This window comes from Eulemur rufifrons, chromosome 27, assembly GCF_041146395.1.
Source record: "Eulemur rufifrons isolate Redbay chromosome 27, OSU_ERuf_1, whole genome shotgun sequence".
Lineage (NCBI taxonomy): Eukaryota > Metazoa > Chordata > Mammalia > Primates > Lemuridae > Eulemur > Eulemur rufifrons.
The window spans coordinates 17,002,806-17,026,344 of NC_091009.1; the positions used below are offsets into that span (position 1 = coordinate 17,002,806).

Below are 23,539 nucleotides of genomic sequence, written 5' to 3' on the forward strand. Positions count from 1 at the left end.
ACTTTAAAGCACAACTTTCCCTACTCCTTCAATAGTTATTAGTCTATAATTTAGATTTTCTATGTCTTCCTGAATTTATTTTGTTAATCTATAATTTCCTAAAAATAAATTGCCCATTTTATCCAGACCTTTACTCATGATTATTTTGAATTTCTTAATATCTGCAGTTAAAACCCCTTCCCTAACATTCTGCCTCTGAATTTTTTTCATACTTTCACCACAGATCATGGAGAGGATATCAATAACCATTTACCACCAGTTGTAGTACTAGTACACTAGTACTTACATAATTCAATCTTCACAATAAACTTATGAGGTAGGAATTATTATCTCAACTTAATGAAATTTTAACTCAAAGAAGTCTAGTCATTTTCTCAGAGTAACATAATTAGTAAGTGGCTAAATTAACCTAGTCTTAGTCTGCCTAACTTCAAAGCCCGTGTTCTTGCTCTCTACACAAAAAAGTACCTTTCACTAAGATGGTGCTTTTAAAATTCTTACTGGCAGAGGACTTGATTAAATTGAGCAGAGGGAGGCATCTGGCTCTCCAGGTAAAGAAACTCCACTTTCTGCAACACAAAGTTTAAATGGAAGATTTAAAAAATTAATTTCAAATATCAATATTTTTTTGCTTCTAGAGGAAGGAAAGGGAATTTGTCAAATGTTCATAAGTGAGAAGTAAGAATATATAACAGATCCCAGACTTTTTGCTCAACTTCCTTCAGTGATTCAGTCTTCTACACCAGCTATGAAATGTGTTGTGTAGGCTTCAATATTACACTTTATTTGGTAGATGTTCATTTCTTTTGAGAAGACTTCCTGGTAAGGATAAAGCAGTTACAACAGTACAATTCTGCCTTTAAAAGAAATATACTCTAGGGCTGCAGTCCCCAACCCCGGGGCAGCAGACCAGTACTGGTCTGTGGCCTGCTAGGAACTGGGCGGTACAGCAGGAGGTGAGCAGCGGGCTAGCTAGCAAAGGGTTAAAGGTTTGAGCTACTTTAATAGTAAGCCAAGAATGACAGCATTTACCCAAATGAGTTTTTTTTTTAATTGTGTGTATATCATTTTTTAAAGAAAGTTAATGGAAAAAAAAATTTCCCTAGAGAATCAGAAAAACAATTACTGCTTCTATTATAGTATAACAAGAATAAAATTTGGAAATTCTGGCATAGCAGCCTCTTATTCAGAGTAGAAAGAGGGTAACAAACTGGCCATATCCCAGAGAGGAAACACTTCAGGACTAAGTGTGCTCACACAAAACAATGAAATGACTATTGCACTGAAGGCACTAAACTACTGCTGAGGAATCCTCATTAGGGGCCACAGCACCCTTAGAGAATGTTAAACAAGAAGGGATCTGGGCACTGGAAAACAACAAACCACACAGACATAAATATGCTCTTAAGTGTGCAGAGAATATTTCTGTTTTCCAAGTATTTTTAAAAGTCTAATAGCAAATGCTTTTTAGCAAATGCTAACAAAAAAGTCTACAGTAAAATATAACATATTTTTAGAAGAAGTTTTTCCCCTCCATATAGTCAGAGAGTAGCAAAGAGCTAAATCCACTAAGAATTTATAAATATTTTATAATGTTAGAAACTGTAAATGAAAAATAGAAAATCTAATGAAATGCTCTCCTTCAACAACTGGTTAGAAATAACAACATAATAGCCTTTTCCATTATTGTACTTCTCACAGGCTTTTCCTTGTCAAAGCTAAGAAACCTCAAGGACACACAAAAACCACTTAAAACATTTTCTTGCCTCCTCCAATCCCAATTCCAACAAAACACTTGCAGGAGTTGCCTTCAAATTAAGCTATATAATGAAATGTGGATTCTTAAAATATGGAGATTGGCTGCTAGTTAAATTCCTTTGTTTCTGAAATCAATGATAGAAAATAAAATACACTGAAATATTTCAAATGTGTTTCCTTTTTAAGACAAGTGAAGGCTGGCTGCAATATTACCATCCTAATCTCTCCAAAATGGGCTGCCTAAACCTCCTCTTTCATCTTCCAAAAAATGATTCCAGGTACAGAGTTAACTCTTACACCTCCGCTTTTATAAACCATGTAATATAACATACAACACTTTGAAATAATCTTGAAAATACCCCTAATCTAATACTGTTGCTATGGTAACTCTTGCAGGCTAGTTCTCTGCAAAGACAGGTCTCTGAGTCTGAACAAGGTTACCTCACCATCTTTTACTCCACCCTCCCATAAAATTTATCCTCTGCAATAACACACACATGTAATAGAATAGTATCTACCCAATTAACCATATTGAATCTATTCTTTTGGCTCAATATTTCTAAAGTCTATGTTTTCTGATGCCTTTTCTCTTAGAATATTGTCCAAGAAACAATAGAAATCAAATTATACTTTTGATCGTCACTCAATATCAAATTTTCTGCCAATGGTCCCTCTGAGTTGTCTTTCCAATTTTTGCCCTTTGTTTTAGACTTTTTGGTAAAAAATTTTAGTAATACAAATATTTAATATGTAGCAACTAAAAAAGTATTTTTAAAAAACTTTGGGAATATGGATTAAGATGTATTTCCAATGGTCCCTCTGAAGAATATGTTTTTTGTTTTTATTTTGACTATGGGCACACATGAATTGTGTTCAGTGAGTAAATAGGTATGTTACTGGGCAAAAAGTCAAACACATTCCTAATTGATAGTTACCGTGTGCAACCTCCACACCCAAGGTGATCACAAGAGTTTCTTTTATAAAGACTCCGTAAAGGAAGACACGCATATACCAGATGTAGTCAGGAAAGGAAACTGTATTTCATTTTATCATAAATTTCATTTATGTAGCACATTAGACTCTAAAGCGATTTCCTATGCACTCCCTTATCTAATCCTTAAAACAAACCTGTGAAGCAAACAGAAAAAGTACCATTATCTCCACTTTAAAAATGTGGCTTTGTCTGGAAACAAAACAAAACAAAAACTCTAGGCTGGAGAACAGAACTGGGAAACTATAGCAGCACTTCCACCACTTACAAACTGCATGGCCTTGGGCAGGGCACAAAACTGGATAACTAGAATCCTCCCTAACTTAATGTAAACAATAGGATATAGCATAGATGTCACCTAACAGAAGTCTTCTCTAAACCTCCCATCCCAAGGCCTATGAGGCTCAGGGCTCTTCTAGTACCCTGTTTATCTCTTTACACTCTATTTTAATGCCTTTTTATAAAAAGTTGTGGTTAAAAACAAATAAAATTTACTATTTTAACCTTTACTAAGTGCACAGTTCAGTAGTATAAAGTATATTCACACTGTTGTGCAACCAATTAATGTCCTTTTACTTGTCTTCCCCCCACAAGATTATATATTAATGAGGACAAGAATTATGTTTTGTTTGTTGCTATATTTTTAGTGTCTAGCACAGCCTGTTACATAAAATATTCTTAACAAATACTTGCTGAATGCATGATTGCTCTGCCTGTTTGTCTGCCTATCTATCTACTCACACAAGGAATGAGGTGGTTACACAGGGATGTATGTAAACATGTTAATCTGAAGTCAACTTTTCTTATTTGGCTGACTGGTTTCTCAATCAGGGTATGAAGAGATCAGAGGATGCCACCCCAAAGTATGTCACTTTTGCATAAGGATTATTTTGAGCTGAAGGTAAATGAGAAACAGCAGATGAAGGAAAACTTCTCTGCCCTTTGTCTTTCTGTCTAAAGCAGGGCATAAATTCCCATTGTGAAGGTAACATAAATTTCCATTTGTAAAGACTTCTCCCTATTTCTCCCATACCAGGAAGAAGAGGACAACTCAATCAATCACCAGAAGACACTTATGAATGGAGAAGACACCACTTAAGTCAGCATAACAAACCTTGATAACCTTTTTCCTTCATTACTTTCCCCATATGTTTACCTTTTCACAATTTACCATCTCAGAAAGCCAATCCCTCACTTTTGTCTCCTTACTTTTTCAAATTTATGCTCTTTGCAAAAATGGTATATAAGTCCTGGGTTTAAACATTTGAGTCTTCACTTCTTTACTATGAAGGCCTTTGCATATATGATACACTTTTTCTCCTGTTAATCTATCTTTTGTCAATTTAATTTGCAGGGTCCAGTCACTTAACCTAAGGGGACAGAGGAATAAATTCTTTTCCCCCTACAGATATATCACAGATATTCTCCATAAATTGGATGAAGGTAATCTGCATTTCCAGGATTTTTTTCAAAAGGACATTTAAGGAATGTGTTAAGATAAAGCATTTCATCATAAAATATTACATTGGCAAATGTGTATTGAAATTAACAATATTTAATTTTCCTAACCATTATTTATGTTAGGCTAAATAATGAGCCTCTAAAATTAATAATCATATAATCGCCTACTATGTAGAAACTGCGCTAGTTAATGATTCTAATGATTGGTTAACAAGTTCTTTTTCATTCAGTTTATGTTCAATTTTTTGCTTTATTCTGTTTATTTTCAACTCTTTGATTTCAACAAAGAAAACCTGATCACTAAAAATAATTATTAATGATAGATCACTAGCAATTTTGGGGGGCAAGAACCCATAACTCACTCAAGTTATTAAACTGAGTGACACTGCAACAACAAAACTCCTTCCATTCTCCTCTACATAGCTGAAAGATTTCTCAGAGTTTACTTGTATAAAAATTGAAAAAGGGAATAGTATTAACAAATTTTTCTCTTTAAGAAATGTTTATGTGCAATAATTTATTAAAATTTGTAATACATTTGTAATGCTGCTTTGGTCAATTGTATGTACTCATCAGGATAATGAAAATTACAACCCAGAACAGAAAACAAATTAGTCTCTGAATGGTGACCTTACTAATATCCTACCTAACAGAGGAAAATAAACTAACAAACAGAAAGCAAGAGAAATAAACTCACAGAACTGCCCTTTGTTTTAATTAAAACACCTTTGTCCTAATTTGTTATCTCTAAGAGCTTTGTTTTCTCAGCTTTGAAGACCCTTAAGTGGACAACAGGGGTATGAGCTCTCTGCCTCGTTCATGTCAGGACCAGATTCCAAGGACTCTGATAAGTTGGCCTCATAGAAAGAAGAAAAATAAAGAACACCTGCAACAACTTCACCACTGCTTCTGTTATCAGCCTGCTACAGCAGAGGGGGAAAAAACAAAACAAAACATTTTTACTCTTTAAAACTCTAAGCAGCTTTTCCTCAGCTGCCTGGCATTTCTACTCCTTTATTCATGTGCTGTGGCCACTCACTCCCTCCCTCTCTCTCTCTTTCTTTTTTCCTTTCTCAAGAAGGTAAAATAAACTCTATTTCCTAAAGCTATTCTACTCCTAGTGTGAGAAATCTTTCTCCAACCTGCACTGTGAACTCCTTGTGAGTCCCCACCCTTTCAATCTCTTAGCACCTTACAATGACAGGAAATAATCATTTAATTTTAATTTACATATATGTAGCAGACGAGTAATATATTTTTAAAGCATAAAAATATATTATACTAAAATAAAGATATATTACATTAAAATATAGTTCAATAGGAAAGAGATGTAAATTTTCTGACTATTGTGGAATTGTTTCATTTTTTAAAAAATAAATCATAAATATCAAACTGCTTTTTATTTAGATTACCTAGATACATTAATATTAATATTTAGTAGAAACATTTAGCAGCTTTATTTTAAAATGCAAATATTTAAAATACACTGAAATGGTATCTTTTGTAATTCAACTTAAGATGAACAAATCTCAGCTATAAACCTAAAAATGTCCCAGAGGTAAATATAGTTTACAAAATTCTTTGAAGGAGTATGTGAACAAAAAATGTCTTAAGACCAAAATACTATCCAGATTACTTCTTTTCTAGCTTGGACTTTTTAGATTTGGAGTATTTATAGATTTGAGGAATTCTGATTTTCACCTTCTTATTGAATGGTATCAGTATACAGCTGACTCTTGGATAACATGGGTTTGAACTTCTCAGGTCCACTGATAACACAGATTGCCTTCTGCCTCTGCCACTCCTGAGACAGCAAGACAAACCTCACCTTTTCCTGCTCTTCCTCAGCCTACTCAACATGAAGATGATAAGGATGACGGGATGAAGGCTTTCATAATGATGTAATTCCACTTCAACATCTCTAATCATTAAGGAAATGCAAATCAAAACCACAATGAGATATCACCTAACTCTAGTGAGAATGGCCTTTATCAAAAAGTCCCAAAACAACAAATGCTGTTGAGGATGTGGAGAGATAGGAACACTCTTACACTGCTGGTGGGACTGCAAATTAGTACAACCCCTGTGGAAAATAATTTGGAGATACCTCAAAGAGCCAAAAATAGAAATACCATTTGATCCAGCAATTGCACTACTAGGCATCTATCCAAAGGAACAAAAGACATTCTACAATAAAGACATCTGCACTTGAATGTTTAGCGCAGCACAATTCACTATTGCAAGGATGAGGAAACAACCCAAGTGCCCCTCAATCTATGAGTGGATTAATAAAATATGGTATATGTATACAATGGAATACTACTCAATTACAAAAAACAGTGGTGATCTAGCACCTCTTATAATATCCTGGATAGAGTTTGAGCCCATCCTCCGAAGTGAGGTATTCCAAGAATGGAAAAATAAGCACCACATGTACTCGTCATCAAATTGGCACTAACTGATCAACACTAAGGTGCTCACATGGTAATAATATTCACTGGGTCTTGGGGGGGTGGGGGGGTAAACTCACAACTAATGGATGTGGTGAGCATTGTATGGGGGAAGGGCACGCCTCTAATCCTGGCTTGGGTGAGGCAAAGTCATAACATGTAACCAAAATGTTTATACCCCATAATATCCTGAAATAAAAAAATAAAAATAAAATCTATCTCTATAATGCTAAAATGTACAGATGAAACATGAACATTGTTTAACTTTTTAAAAGAACCTCTAAATAAATGCCTAAAATTTTAAACTAAAATAAAACAGAATCTAAGTATAACCAATTGTGCTTGGATACCCATCCCTCATGAAAAAAAAATAATTCCACTTCATGAATAATAAATATATTTTCTCCTCTTTATGATTTTCTTAATAACATTTTTTCTCTAGCTGACTTTAAGAATATAGTATATAATACACATAACATATAAAACATGTATTAATCAACTGTCTATATTATAAGGCATGCTATCAGTAGTTAAGTTTCTGAGAAAGTCAAAAGTTATACATGGAATTTTGGCTACATGGGGGTTGGTGTCCCTAACCCCCAAGTTGTTCAAGGGTCAACTGCAGTTAAAGATACATTATGTTCTAAAATATTCACCCTAAAAAAAGTACTCATTTTTACCTGGGATGGAAGAAGAGTAAAGGGTTCTTGATAATTTAGTAAAAGGAGTCATAAAATACCATGTGTACCAAATGAGTTGCCTGATTTGTAAATTCTCTAGTAACAACCTTCTAAATCATGATGCATGCCTGAACTGAATAACAGCATTCCTCATAAGAGTTAAAATTATGGGAGCTTTGGGAATGTTTCCTCCACTGACATACTTAGTTAAATTATACCATTTAACAAGAGAGCTGACATGGTGGTAAAATTATTGGCTATGTTTATCAATACTACTCTAACCACAGAATCTACTGCAAAAAGTGGAAGTACGTTATAGTATGTCCTGCTGGACTAAGTCTCAAGGCTTACTGAAGCAATGCCCTAACCTTTCAATGACCATCAGACACACTTTAGATAAGTAGCAATTTTGTAGCACTAAATATGGCCTCGCAATTTAAAAAAATCGCTGAAATTTTTTTTGCCAAAGTATTTAAAAATAACTATAATGATTTCAATTAGTAACACTTCTTTACCACCTACATATGAAAAAGTGCAGCGTCTAAGGTGTGGGCTGATATTGATTTAAACAGACAAAGAAAGAATGCATTTTAGTAAAAGGAAGCTAAATCATTGATTGACAGTTCTTGGAAAAAGGTTAAAAATTCAAAAGGAATGACTGCATGTGGCTCAGAACTTAAAAGCTTTTTCTCTTCCCAACAGAAGAGCAGTCTCAAGTAATAACAGGTTGCCATGGAGATGAGAAACTAGAGGGATCAGAGAACTCAATTTGCAGTTAAATGGCCTGGAAACAATCCTTACTACTTGGTGAAGGAAAGCGATTAAAAATATATTTGATTGCCACAGGGAATCTTTTTCACCTAGCCATTTCCCAACCTCATTAATGAAGAAGGAAGTCTAAAAATTCAAATGAAAACCCAAGGTATCTGTAGACTGAACCCATTAAACATAATTCAGGATTTTAAACATCATCACATATTCTTCTTACTCTAGGTGACTGTGCTTCTTTGCAATGGTACCTGTCAGTAAATACTGGAATGAGACTAACCAGTTTGTCAGTTGAACAAACTGGTATAACTGAGGGAACTGGAATTTCAATGGAAAAAACAAAGAGCATGACAAATGGAAAAATAACAAGAGTAAGAAACAGATTCAAGTAGTAAGAATCCAAGTTTTGAAAAATCTCTTCATAGCCAATCATAGAATACCTTTGTGAGTGTGGTAAAGGGCTGCAAACGTCACCATGAAGAAAGTTGTGGAATATTTGCCCGCATTAACTAAATGAGGAAAGGCCCTTTTTGTGTCTCGGTATCTGCGCAGGCACTGGATGAAGCGAAGCCAAGCAGGAATGCACTGAACAATGGCCCGCACACCATATGTATATTTGTGGCAAATTCCTGGTTCTGTGAAGATTTCAAAGAAGAAAAAAAATTACAATTAAAAAAATAACTTGTTCACATCATTTAGCCATATAGTGTAACCACTACCAAGTGCATAAAAAAGCAAGAAGCCTGAGTTTCAGAATCACTTTTTTCTTTGCAACTATTACATTCTCAAGGTTTTTAGTGGTAGATAAGCCAAGGAGAGATGGTAAAATATGTAGGGGGGACAAGTGGGAAAATCTGCTCTCTCAGATTTCTGGATATCTGTCCTGGAATCACTTTATTTGGAGTGTGACAAAACTATAAGAAAATTAAAATATAAGTACACTAATCAAAGGGGGAAAAACTGTTTGGCTCTGAAATTGGAAACATCTGGAAAACCTACCAAGTATCATAGGTGACTCTAGGCAATTTCATGAACTCCAAACCACCATAACATACTACATCCAAGGGTACTTGCTCTTATGGTCCTTTTTTTTTTTTTTTTGAGACAGGGTCTTGCTCTATCTCCCTGGCTAGAGTGCAGTGGGGGCATCATCATAGTTCACTGCAACCTCAAACTTCTGGGCTCCTGTGATCCTCCTGCCTCAGCCTCCCAAGTAGCTGGGACTATTGGTGCACACCACCACACCCAGCTAATTTTTCTATTTTTTGTAGAGACAGGGTCTCACTTTTGCTCAGGCTGGTCTGGAACTCCCAACCTGAAGTGATCCTCCCACCTCAGCCTCCCAAAGTGCTAATTAGGATTACAGGTGTGAGCCACTGTGCCCCACCCTTTTTTTTTAAACCAAAAATGGATTTTGTGTTTTTAAATAAGAATAGAATTGGTAAATCAATTTTTCTTTGAATTTCGGTTATGTATTACAGTGTGATCAACCTACAACAGAGTTGTGATCCACTGGCAATCAATGAAAATGTGTGAACTGGCTTCATCATTAACTTTTGTTAGTCAGATGTTACATAATCTGTCTAAATCAAATCTCTGTCATGAAGGAAAATTCTTTAATAACTTGAACTCCTGGCATAAACTAAGACTGGGAAAAAGAGCCAGAAGAAAAACAAGGTTCCAAATAAGAATTAAAAAGCAGTTTATAATGATTTTCTCAAAGCACTTAATCTAATTCTTAATAATCAGTATTTTTGATCACTGCTATCTACATGGTATTATAAAGCAACACTGTGACAAATCGTTGGCACTAAACATTTGTAATATAACTACCAATATACTAGAACTTTTAAAAAAATAATTTTAGAATTCTTTAAGTGTAAGTTGTAAATCTCCTGGCAAATAGATGGCTAAAATCCTAACACATAATTTAAAAGCCAAATTATATCAGATAAAGAAATTGCTAACAGAGTGCCAAGAACATTTAATTAAGTTTATAATATTATTGGAAGAGTTTTCATCATGACCTTAACTTTCTCATTTATCATTACCAACACTGCTTGCTTTACACTGGCAATTAATAGTGTGGATGCAAATTTGTACCCTACCTTCTAAATCATTTGGCAACAGGCCCTTAGTTTCATCCCATTTGAGCTCCAAACTGTAGAAGCAGATCATATATTCCAGGTCCATCAGTATCACTGACAGGCTGTTCAGCTGATCGGCCAGCCAGAAATCAGCAAAGCCTACCTTATGGAAGGGGGCTGTAAATACTCGAAACTGAGAGAAAGAAAAAAAAAAAAATCAGAAAACATAGAAACAAGAAAAGTCATATTAAATTTCTCTAATTCACGTCTGATCATTCAGCATGATCAGCTTTAGCTGATAAAATGGAAACCAAGGAACCAATCACAAACAATGGGACCTGGTAACAGTGGCTAGGTTGAGAATTAGCAGTGAAGGCAATGAGTTGAATGAATAATTAAGAAAGGAAATAGAGGAGGGGGAAAGGCAGGAATAACTACAATTAGGAAATAGCAAAGAAGTGGGAAAAGTTGAAGTTGAAAGCAGAGAGAGTGGTAGAAGCCCCAAGAGGAACTCTAAGGTTAGGTTCTAAAGTAAGTTTAGCTGGAGAGGCAAGTGCTATGATAATCTCTGGAATGCTCTTGATCTTAGCTAACTGAATGCAAAGCTCTTCCTTGCTTACAGAGGACAGGTAGGAAAGGATGGTATGCCATCTGAAGCATTCTTTATTCTCTAACCAAAGTCACTTTCACTTCACTAATGCCATGGTGATGATTGTGTTCATCTTGAAATTACACCACAAAAATCAGCCCTCTTCCCACTGTTCTGAAAACAATGATAAATGTATTAAGGTTGAATGTATCGAGCAGTAACCCATGCAGTACATTTTCTTCAGGATATGTGTAGGCATTTCCTCAATCCTCATAACAATTCTATGAGCTAGGTATTACTGATCTCTCCATTTTACAGAAGACCTACACAAACTCACCCTGACCTTTTTTGTGGAAGTCTGTTTACCACTGCAAAGGGAAACCCTCCCAACACAGAGAAGGGAAATATAATAGATACTAATGCACTCACTAGAAATAGGCTCAAATTGGGCAGATTGCCTTGACAAACCTTCTTGAAATAAGATGGAATGAAGGTAGCCTTAATCCTCATCCTGTCAGACCCCTTCTATCTTATATAGGAGAAAATGGAATTTCTGAAACAAGGAATTCTGACTAAGTAGCAGTTTTGAGAAAATGAGTCTAAATCTCTAGCTCCCTGGCCATTTAGCTGTATTCATTTTGAAAAAATGTTCAACCTGGGACTCACTCCTCAGACATGGCTGGTTCTTTCTATTCTTTCTCTAAATGGTTCTCTGTATTATTTCAGAAAGGTAAATGACTATGTTATGAATTAATCCCGGGTGTCAACTATTCATGTAAGGTACTGTCTTGGAGCTTCGGAAGCTCAACCAGGTGTCTGAGAGACATAACGCAGGCTTTGCGACATTATTTTCTGGAGCTGATATATTTTGGTTCTATGGCTCAGTCTCTTGATCACTCCCATACTTTATACATGAGTCCAATAAGCCAGAGAGACAGGCTATATCAACTGCAACCATAAGCTCCAGATATAGCAAACATCTTTTGAGGTGGGGTGGTGAGGGTGAGATAGTAGTTATCTACACATGAAGAAGTTCTGGCCACAGTTTTTGCAATATTTTAAGCAACTCTAAGGTGCAGAATGCACTAAAAGAATTCAAAGAGACAGAGATAAGCGGATAATTTAGGTATAACACCAAAGGATCAGGAAGTCTAATTCAATCTCTGATCATGGACTTTTTGGTAGCCTAGGGCAAATTTCTTCTTTCTAACTGACACGAGGCAGACTACTCGTGTAGTTTGCTCTCACAATCTGCCAAACCCACCCTCAAAACCTGCTAATAAAGAAAATCTCCATGAGAGTAGAAGAGGAAGATAACACATTAAACAAGAAACAAAGGGATGAAGGGATGAGACTGGAAAGGGATGGGAATGGCAAGAAAATAAAAAGAAAATGAGAGGAAGGGAAAATTCACAAAAAAGAGAAGACAAAAAGAGGAAGAAAGGGAGTAGTAAATGCTGGTATAATACAACTAATGAAGGAAAGAATATAGTCATTAATGTATTTAGCAAACACTTATTAAGTATTTCTATGTCAGACATTGTGGAAGTACAGGGATAAATAAAACAGTCTCTACCCTCAAAGGCCTCAAAGACCCACAGTATAGTTGGGCAAATAAATACCTAAAAATATAATTATAGCACCATATGGTATGTGCTATTATAGAGATATATACAAAATACCCTGGAAATACAGAGGAAAGAACAAGTAGCCCTGTCAAAGGTAGGGTGAAAGGTAGAAAATAAATAGATCATACTTAACTCCCTGACATTTGCACATAGTCAAATTCATTTTGTAATAGATTTATTTGAATTCTCCTTCTGAGAAGCCTGTAACTCACTTCTCCTTTCTTTTCTTATTCTGATTAAGGCCTTTCAACTTCTCTACTTCTACCTTATTATGATTGAATAAAATGATAACACAATTCCCTGGAGTAATAGAATTACCAAAGCTAGAGATAATTCTGGATACCTAATGTTTTATCACATACACAAAAAAAGCCACTAATAAGTTATTCAGAAAGAATATGTTAACATTATTTAACTCCTTCGAATAAAGGTTTCTTCATTTACAAAATGGGGATTAATAGCAGCTCCAACCTTATGGGTTATTAAAAAAATTAAATAAATCAATACATATACAATACATTATTAAATAAGAATACCACTTTATTATTATTTAAAAAATGTGAAATTTTTATTATACAACCAAAGAAAATATTGCTAAAAACCGATTTCTAAATTATATAACAAAGGACTCTAATTTTAAAACTTTAATTAGTCTGCTATAAGAATAGCTTGATATTTTTGTTTAGAAAATCTGAGGTATATTTTATGCTTCCTAATTGGATTTCTGATTGAGGCAAATACAGATTTGGGGAGAACATGTATGACCTAATGGATGTACATAACTTATACTAATTTGACACGTAATGTTCATATAAGAATAAATCAATTTCTTATAAAAGTTTTTTTAGCTTTTTTGATACTGTAGCATATATTAATTCCATAGATTCTAACACAAATAAGCATATAAATGGGACCCAGTGCCTACCACTATGGCCAAATGACATAAGTGCTATTCCCACTAAAAATTAAAGAAAAACAAAGGAAAAAGGAAATATAGTTTTTCTCTAGGATGAGGTTTTAAAAAACCTTTATCAGAAAAACAGAACTGGAGTGGAAACATTCTTATTAATTCACTAGCAATATACTAAGTCTAAGGGCAAGTTTTCTCAGTGAGATTTGAATTAAAATAAGTCAACAGGTCAATTAATGTTAAAATGATCTATAAATAATAACATTCTTCCTGTTTATAACTCTTATTACAAAAATTACAAACCACAATATTTCTTTCTATACTTCACTGCTTCTGATAGTGCATTTTATTATTCTTTTATTCCTGCTTATTATATCATCATTGCCAATCTATTCCATTAAGAAGTCCTCATTTATTAACAAACACACAGCAAACGCATAGATAAATGTAGACTCAATGGAGAATCCTTCTGCTAATAAGAGTAACTGGTCATGCATGAATCACAGCTTGCTATTTGAACAAAGAAGGATGCACTGGGGAAATGCTCACTTAGCACACAATGCGCACAACTATATTATCCTGTTATTGCAATTCTGCAATCATAATAGCACTTGAGTTTTTTGAGTCTTCCAAAATCTCATTTAAAAATAACTTTATGAAGATTTCATATTTATTGAGGCAGGAAATAATAGGTATTTATATCTTAAAGGTATTTCTCTGTAGCCAGAAGAACGCTACATTTTTTATATAACACAGTTTAAAAACTCCACAAAATCTAGTAATAAAATGACAATCTCAAATAAACGTAACCTAATATCATGAAAACTGGTAATGACTTAATTTTTAGTATAAATATCAAGAGAGAAACAGTGGATCAAACTTTTCTTCTGTCTTCAAACCCAAAAACAAACAAACTTCTCTAGAAAGCATATTTGCTAGGTGATGACAAAACGTATTAAAGGCAATGGTACACTTATGGCTAATCAAAATACTCTCGTACATTTAAGTTCCAAACACAGAAGTCAAACCCCAAACTTAGGCCTAAGAGTGCTACACTTAAAGTGAAGATTCACGCTTTGTTAAAAAGATGAAATTGGAGGGAAAAGAGAGATTCTCAAATGTTGGTGGAAATTTCCATAAGAAATACAAAGAAAAAACAATTAACTTTGGAAAAGAAAAGTCAAAGAGATTTGGGCCACCTTCTTTTCCTAATTTTTATACTTACCTTAATTAGAACATATATTGCTTTTTATTTGTTAAGTACTTACCACCTTTTTATAAGAAATAGAAAGCCATATTTTGTCTTCAGATTTTTAAAAATTCAGTTATGTATTACTAAAAACAAAAGAACTCTGCTAATCTTAACGGGCATACAAAAGAAAAAGAAATAAAAACTAGTCTTCAAGGAGGTATACTTATAGGTGAAAAAGAGGTGAGAAAACAATTATGGCAATTCTGAAAGTTTGTATAGCAACTGGTCAATTTAATCACTAACTTTCACTCTACATAAGTTATAATTTATAATCTTAAGAAATAATTATATGAAAGCATTCTCAATTGATTTTCAAAATAGAGCTGTCTTAATTTAGGAATAAGCAAAAGTCCCTTCCCAGAGCTATCTTTACAGGATAAAGCTTTTCATTTTTGTAGAAAACTCTATATCCTATCATAATTAAGTGATTTTGAGATCAGAAACAAGTAGAAAAAGAAATGGAACTTATTACAAAAAAGAATCAAAGTCAATTTCTCAAATTAAGCTTGGTGTTCTGGCGAGATATTCCTACTGCTTTTAGAGAACAAATCTTTCCTAAAATATATTGTTTGGCTGACTATTTATATCAATTAAACAGGCAAGGTAACAATAGCTTTACTACTTTTTTTAAAATGGAAACTTATAGAATTTTATATGTTAACACAGCTGGTTAAATAATGTATATAATGAAGTAATAAATGATTATAACTTGCAAAATCATTTCAAATCTGGCCACTTCATACTCTGTTTTAGGAGGAAAAAATGCATGAGTCCTTTTCCAGGGCTGCAACATTACACAACTTCAAGAGTGTCAGTCACATTGTATTTTTTGATCTTGAAGCTGGGGCACTACTCAAATAAATTACAATGTGAACAGTGCCTTCTGGAGTTACTCAACCCAGCAGCCTCAGTTTGTTCCTAGAGGAAGCCAACGACCGATGTATCACTCTAAAAATGGTATACAAGTTTCTGAACTTACCAGCAGTTTAAGCAGCCAAAACCGGGATTTATAATAGAAAGTTTTAGTGGGGTTGATAAGAAAGAAAACCATAAATCCATAAAGGGCAAGTGGATACACATATGTGGGGATGACACTAATTGGAGCAAAGAAGCATGCCAGAAGGCTCAGGCACCACAATATCCCGAGGAATCCAGCAATCTGGTAAAGGATGGGGAAGACAAAAAGAGAGAAAACTGTTATTTTTACCATCACTCAGAAATATCTATAATAAAACAAAGGTAAGAAAAATGATTGGTTAATAAGTCAATAGTCCTCTTCAAGTAGAAGATAGATTTAAGTACCCACTAAACCAGCTATACAGCTAATGCAAACTATATTTGTGGAATGTTATGTCTTGCTTTGATTACCTCAAAGAGATGTTGATGAGACAAATTGCTTCTCGGATTAAGTTCGAAAATGAGCACATGATTTACTCCAGCCTGTCTCCAACCATACGTGTTGATGCCCAGTAGAAAAAGGAATTCAATCAGAAGAAAGCCACCCCGATAGATTCTTATCAAGGGCCATATACTTCTATCTGCTTCAAGTTTAAATACAGCTGAAAGAATATTAATATACTGGTTAGTAATAAAATCCACAATGTCTTCTTTAATTATCTTTTCTCTTCATTCTCAATGATATATCCCCGGCACAGAAATTTTTCATAAATGAAACCTAAACCTAGATTATTTTAAGAGCCCGAAAAACTTGCCTCCAGATTCTTTCCCTTCTTCATTTTACTCTGCAGAAGGCCACCTGAATAATTTCCTAAAACATGACTTTTAGCATGTTATTCCAATGTTCCATTAGTTTCTTAGATTATAGAGTCATGGTGAAATGGTTTTGAATCTTTTTTTTTCTTTTTTGAGCATGAAATGAAGTTTATTGAGGCAGAGCAAGATAGGTTTATAGAGCAAGAGCAAGCTACATTTGTCACAGAGGATGAACGGCCCCCTGTCATAACAAGAGGTCGGTTTTGAATCTTAAGATCAGTTCTGTCAGCTGGGGATTTCTGGCACGACATAACCTCTTTGGCTTTGTTTTTTCCATCATTAAACAGATTATAGTAATACCTACCTTACAGAGTTGCTGTGAAAATGAAAAGAAATAGTACACGTGAAAGCAACGTGAAAATTTAAATGTCATACAAATAAGTTACTATTTATAGAATGCTTAATGCTAAGCATTGTTCTCAGTATTTTCACATATAATAATTTAATAATTCATTTAATCATCATAATGGCTCTTTGACTTAAAAATTATTATCTCCACTTGATTAAGAAACTAGAGCACAGAGAGGTTAAGTCCTTTGCTCAGGGTTACTGAGCTAACCCAGGATTTGAACTCAGATCATTTTGCTCCAAAGTTCACACTCTTAAGCACTACATTCTATTGCCCATATAAATAGGCCTATACAAATGTTCAGTATCATCATTATTCTGCAGCTCTCTAATAATCACAATGTTCAAACACCTTAGCCTTGCAATTCAAGTTCTTCACAATTTACCAACTCACTTTCCCCAAATTTATCTCACAGCACCCCTAAACATTAATTCTCAGTGCCTAATGAATTTTATTATCTGTGTAAAAAGTTTGCTTTTCACATTTGCTTATGTTATTTCCTGTACCTAAAATGGCCTTGTTCTTTCTCTCCACCAATTCAAATTTTACTTATTATTTAAGAACCAAATCCTTACCTGTTCATAAATTCATTGAATCAACGTGTTTCGTTTTGAGCATACCATGTGTCAGACATTTCCATTTGGTCTAATGATTTTCCAAATAACTATAAAATTTATTGATAGTACACTCCTTTGAAATTTAATTATGTACTAACATATACTTAATTTAAATAACTATTATTTATCTTTGTATTCTCTATAATACATAAAACATTTAATAATTAAAAAATAGGCCAGGCATGGTGGCTCACACATATAATCCTAGCACTTTGGGAAGCCAAGGTGGGAGGATTGCTTGAGGCCAGGAGTTCGAGACCAGCCTGGGCAACACAGTGTGACACCCATCTCTACAAAAAATAAAAAAATTAGCTGGGTTTGGTGGCATGTACCTGTAGTTCCTGCTACTCGGGAGGCTGAGGCAGGAGGATTGCCTGAGCCCAGGAGTTTGAGGTTGCAGTGAGTTATGATGATGCCACTGCACTAGCCTGGGCAACAGAGCAAGATCCTGTCTCAAAATCAAACGAAGAAACAAAAACCCAAACAAACCCCTAGGGTACAGAAAGCCTTTTCTTGGGAATCAAGTACTATAGACTAGATTTTAAATCCTGGCTAGGGCAAATTATTTAATTTTTCTAAGTCTCAGTTTCCTTGTTGAACAATGGGAATAATATCTATTCTCATAAGTTTATTGAGAAGATTAAATATGAACAACATATATCAAATGCCTAGAATAATGTTTGGCTGATTATGAATATTCAGTATATATTAGTTTCTTTTTACTTTTACTTAAGGAAACTTCACTTACTAGTTCATTTGACAAATATTTACTAGGTGCCTATTATACCTGACACCATTCTAAAAGCTGGGGATTCAGTAGGGAACAACAGACAAAATACCTATCTTCAGGAAATTTCTATTCTGTACAATGTCAGATAAGGGGTTTGAAGAAAAAATAAAGTAAGGCAAGGAGATAAAGAATGATGTTAGGTGCTATTTTAGGAAGGGTGGTCAGGGAAGACTCTCAGAAGATGACATTCATAGAAACCTTAAAGAAATAGAGAAAGAACCACTGGAATATTTGGAGAACTAGGGTTCTAGGTAGAAAGAAAGTACAAAGGCCTCAAGATAGATTGTTCTAGGAAGAAGGCCAAGGTCATTATGATTGGAATGAACAAGAAGTAAAGTGATAAAGAGTTGGTCAGTAGCAGATCAGATAGGACTTTGTAGGACTTTGTCAAGATTTAAGCTTTTACCCTGAGGTACAAGCCTATGGAAGGTTTTGCATATAAGTGACATGACTTGATCAATTACTTTAAAGGCTACTGTAGCTATTACATGAAGAACAAACTGCAAGGGAAGAAGTATAAAGCAAGATTATTTAGAAGGTGGTAAATGGAAAACTGTATATAGTTTTACATCCTGATTCCTAAGCAAAGACCACAGATATATTGTAATAGTCAAGAAACAAAAATAATAAGTAAAAATCCCCAAGAATCCACAATAAAATTATTAGAGTTATAAATTCATCAAAGTTGCAGAGTACAAGATCAACACACAAAATATGGTAGTGTTTGTATACACCAGCAACGACAATCTGGAAATGAAATTAAGAAAATAATTCCAATTACAATAGTATCCAAAAGAATAAAACATCTAGGAATAACTTTATCCAAGGGCATGAAAGGCTTGTATACTAAAAACTACAAAATATTGCTGAAAGAATTAAAGTAGACCTAAATATATAGAAAAAAATCTTGTGTTCATGGACCCAAAGACTTGATATTGTTACGGTGGCAATACTACCCAAAGCAATCTATAGATTTAATGCAATCTGTACCAAAATTCCAATGGCCTTTTTTTCCCCAGAAATGGAAAAATCAATCCTTAAATTCAGAGGAATTGCAAGAGACTCCAAATAGGCAAAACAATAATGAAAAAGAAGAATAAAACTAGCACTTTGTGGTTTTAAAACTTACTACAAAGCCATGGTAATCAAAACAGTGTGGCACTGGCATAAAAACATACATACAGATGAATGGAATAGGACTGACTCCAGAGAGAAACCTATACATCTATGGCCAATTGATTTTCAACAACAGTACCAAGACTGTTCAGTGGAAGACAGTTATTCTCTTCAACTAGTGCTGGGACAACTGGACATCCACGTGCAAAAGAAAGAAGTTGGATCCCTATCTCACGTCACATATAAAAATTAGTCCAAAACTGATGAACTCAATATATGAACTAAAATCATAAAACTCAGAAGAAAACGTAAGGATAAATATTCACGACCTTGGATTTGGCCATGGATTCTTAGGTATGACAAAAAAGCATATGCAACAACTAAAAAATAAATTGGACTTCATCAAAATTAAAAACATCAATGGACACTATCAAGAAAGTAAAAAGGCAATCTACAGAATGGGAAAAAGTATTTATAAATGATTTATCTGATAAGGGTCTGGTATTAAGAATACATAAAGAACTCTTATAATTTAACAATAAAAAGACAAGCAACCCAATTAAAAAATGGGCAAAGGACTTGGGTATTTGTCCAAAGACAATATATAAATTATCAAAAAACACATGAAAAGATCCTTAATGTGGTTAGTTATTAAGGAAATGCAAATTAAAACCATAAGGAGATACCATTTCACACCTACTTAGATGGATATAATGAAAAAACAAAAACACAGAAAACAAGTATTGGCAAGGATATGCAGAAAATGGAATGCTCATAAATTGCTGGTAGAAACAGAAAATGGTACAGCCTCTGTGGAAAATAGTTTGATCATTCTTCAGAAAATTAAACAGGTATTCAAACACATCCACGTATATGTATATTCACAGAAGCACCATTCACAATAGCCAAAAGGTAGAAACAATCCAGATGTCCATCAATGAATGAATGGATAAACCTATTGTGGAATACTATTCAGCCATAAAAGGAATGAAGTACTTATGCATGCTTAAACATGGATGAACTTTGAAAACATTATGCTAAGTCAAAGAAGTCAAACACAAAATGCCTCATATTGTATGATTTCATGTATATGAAATATCTAGAATAGGTAAATCCACAGAGATAGAAAGCAGACTTGTGGTTGCCAACAGCTAGGGAAAAAGGCAACGGAAAGTGGGGTTTCCTTTTGGGGTGATGAATGTATTTGAAAACTAGGTAAAGTGGTGGCTGTACAATATTGTAAATGTACTTAAATGCCACTGAATTGTTCACCTTAATATAATGGTTAATTTTACATTATATGAATTTCACCTTGACAAAAAAATAATAACTGCATAGGAAAAAGTAATAAATATATCTGAAGACAACATTACTAACTCCTGTATTAGGCATATGTATTGAACTGTTTTACTATTGGTAGTGATAGCTTTGCTGTAGTATATCAAAATTTTCTAATTCTGTCTAGTTAACATCTGTGGCCACAGACAAAAGAAGGCTAAATAGCCTAGTTAGGGTTCAAATATTCATGACCCTAGCAACAGTAGTATTCTGTTCTACATAAGAAGAAAATTGTCACAATCAGGAAATGTGACATACATTTATGAAAACTAAATACATATTTATAATACCAAGTTCTATTTGATAACATAAGAACTAGAAAATCTGTATGCCTTTCAATAACTATGATCCAAATAAAATAACAACTATGAACTCCATAGTTTGTAAGAAAAGTTGGTAAAAAAACAAAACAGCAACAACAAAAAACCCAAGGACCTTTGTAGAACGATAAAGGCTAAAGATACATTTTTCTGAATGAAAACAGAAGATTACATTTAAGTGAATGAACTGATTTATTTTCAAATGGTTCAAAAACATGGTGTTCATCTTAACTGTTAATAGTCAAGTTATTTGTCAAAGATCAGAAACTTCAAATGGCACTTAAATCTAAAACCACAAGGGTATAGGTTATCTCCCTGGAGCAAGCTTTCATAGATTTCCTGGGGATTAAACTATAAGAACTCTTGCTAATTGCTAGACAAAGTCATCATGAAAAATTCCAGGGAATTAAAAAACAAAATAAATTAGTATCTTTTTTTAAAAGAATAAGCATATCATTTCTGTGATCCATGGGCCCAAAGAATTAAGTAAGACATATATGGTTCCATTCCAAACTCTCCATGGCTTCATGAATTTTTAGTTAAAAAAATAACTAACTTACATCAAGCATTTATTCTGGGCTATGCAATGTGTTCAGTGCTTTACATGTATAATTTTATTAATTCTCACAGCAACACTATAAATTGGTTTTCCTCAGCAGATACATGAAGAAATTGAGGCTTAGTCAAATTAGGTCCCTTGCCCAGGGTCACAAGGATTTAATAACCCTGCAATCTGGCTCCAGAGCCTGCACACTTAATAATGGGACTAGACTGCATATAAACCAGTACGTGCCTGTTTAAAAAAAAAAATCCAAAACAGAAGCTCATACCAAAACTTACAAAATTACAGCACTCTCTGTACTGTACCAAGTTGTCAAATCAGTTTTCTTTAAAAGAACATTAAAAAAAGTTAACAAGTAATAGATGTATATAGGAAAAAGCACCTCAAATGTTAAAGGATATGAGAAGCCTCTTCTCACTCCAGATCTCCATTCCCTTCCCTAAAGGAAATCATATTAATAATTTTGTCTATTATCTTTCAAGAAATACTTCACATATAATGAAAAATGATAAAGTGAATCAGCACCAAGAAAAGGAAATAGTACATCATCAGCATCCCAGAATTGCCACCTCATGTCCTTTCCTATTGGTATCTAGCTCCCACGGGTAAACGCTGTCCTGATTTTTGCCTGTTTTTTGAACTCTGCGTGAGTGAAATCATATATTATGTGCTCTGTGCTTGGCTTTTGTTCAGCATTGTCTGTGAGAGTCATCCACATTCTTGTATGTAGCTGTAGTTCATTATTCTTATCATTGTACAGTTAGGTGAACCTATTGATCCTAGGCTATAAACCTGTCCAGAATGTTACTGTACTGAATACTGCAGGCAATTATAACAAAATGGTAAGTATTTGTGTATCTAAACAACACATCTAAACATGGAAATAGTACAGTAAAAATTTGGTATAAAAGATAAAAACGGCGTATCTGTATAGGGCAATTACCATGAATGGAGCTTACAGGATCAGAAGTTGGTGGGGTACATGAGCGAGTGGTGAGTGAACGTGAAGGCCTAGGACATTACTGTATACTACTGTAGATTTTATAAGCACTGTACACTTAGGCTATACTAAATTTATAAAAAACTTTTTCTTTCTTCAATAACAGTTCACTGTAACTTTTTTACTTTCTATAAGCTTTGCTTTTTTCTATTTTAAAAATTTTTGTTTTTACTTTTCAAGCTTTTTGTTAAAAACCTTGACACAAATACACACATTAGCCTAGGCCTGCACAAAGTCAAGATCACAAATATCACTGCCTTCCACCTCCACATCTTCTCCCATTGGAAGGTCTTCAGGGGCAATAACGTGCATGGAGCTGTCATCTCCTATGATAACAATGCCTTCTGGAGTACTTCCCAAAGCGCCTGCCTGAGGCTGTTTTCAGTTAATTTTTTTAATAAGTAGAAGGAGTACACTCTAAAATAATGATAAAAAGTATAGTATAGTAAATACATAAACCAATAACAGTCATTTATTATCAAGTATTATATACTATATATAATTATGTACATAAACTTTTATAAGACTGGCAGTGCAATAGGTTTGTTTACACCAGCATCACCACAAACACATGAGTATGAATGCATTGGGTTATGACATTATGATGGTTATGAAGTCATTAGGCAGCAGGAATTTTCAGCTACGTTATGATCTTTTTTTTTCCCTCAGATCCTCTCTGTGTGAAGCTCCATTATAATTTTATGGTACCACCTTCATATATGCAGTCTGCTGTTGACCAAAATGTTGTTATGTGGTGCATGACTGTATGCTATTCCACTGGGTACAGATATACTGTAATTTATTTATTTATTCTACTGTTTATGAATATTTGGATTATTTCCAGTTTGGGGACAATTATAAATAGTATTGCTATAAACATTCTCATACATGTCTTTTGGTGGATAAATGTAAATTGTTTTTTTTGTTTTTTTAAGAGACAGGGTCTTGTTCTGTTGTCCAGCCTGGAGTGCAGTGGCACAATCATAGCTCACTATAACCTCAAACTCCTGGGTTGAAGAGATCCTCCCACCTCAGCCTGTCAAGTAGCTAGGACTACAGGAGCATGCCACAGCACCCAGCCAATTGTTAAATTTTTTTGT

At 34.2% G+C, this 23,539-nt stretch overlaps 1 protein-coding gene across 2 annotated transcripts in view; it reads right to left on the reverse strand.

Annotated features, from left to right (window-relative positions):
• The window catches only part of XPR1 (xenotropic and polytropic retrovirus receptor 1), a 138,025-nt gene that overhangs the window by 27,137 nt on the left and 87,349 nt on the right, over positions 1-23,539 (reverse strand). The window contains exons 8-11 of one of the 2 annotated variants that reach the window (XM_069459295.1): positions 15,943-16,133; positions 15,554-15,733; positions 10,217-10,388; positions 8,549-8,743 (exon numbers count right to left, since the gene is read on the reverse strand). In XM_069459295.1, the coding sequence (XP_069315396.1) occupies positions 8,549-8,743; positions 10,217-10,388; positions 15,554-15,733; positions 15,943-16,133 (738 nt within the window). The remainder of the gene's footprint in view (positions 1-8,548; positions 8,744-10,216; positions 10,389-15,553; positions 15,734-15,942; positions 16,134-23,539) is intronic. The other variant, XM_069459296.1, reaches the window with a different exon arrangement.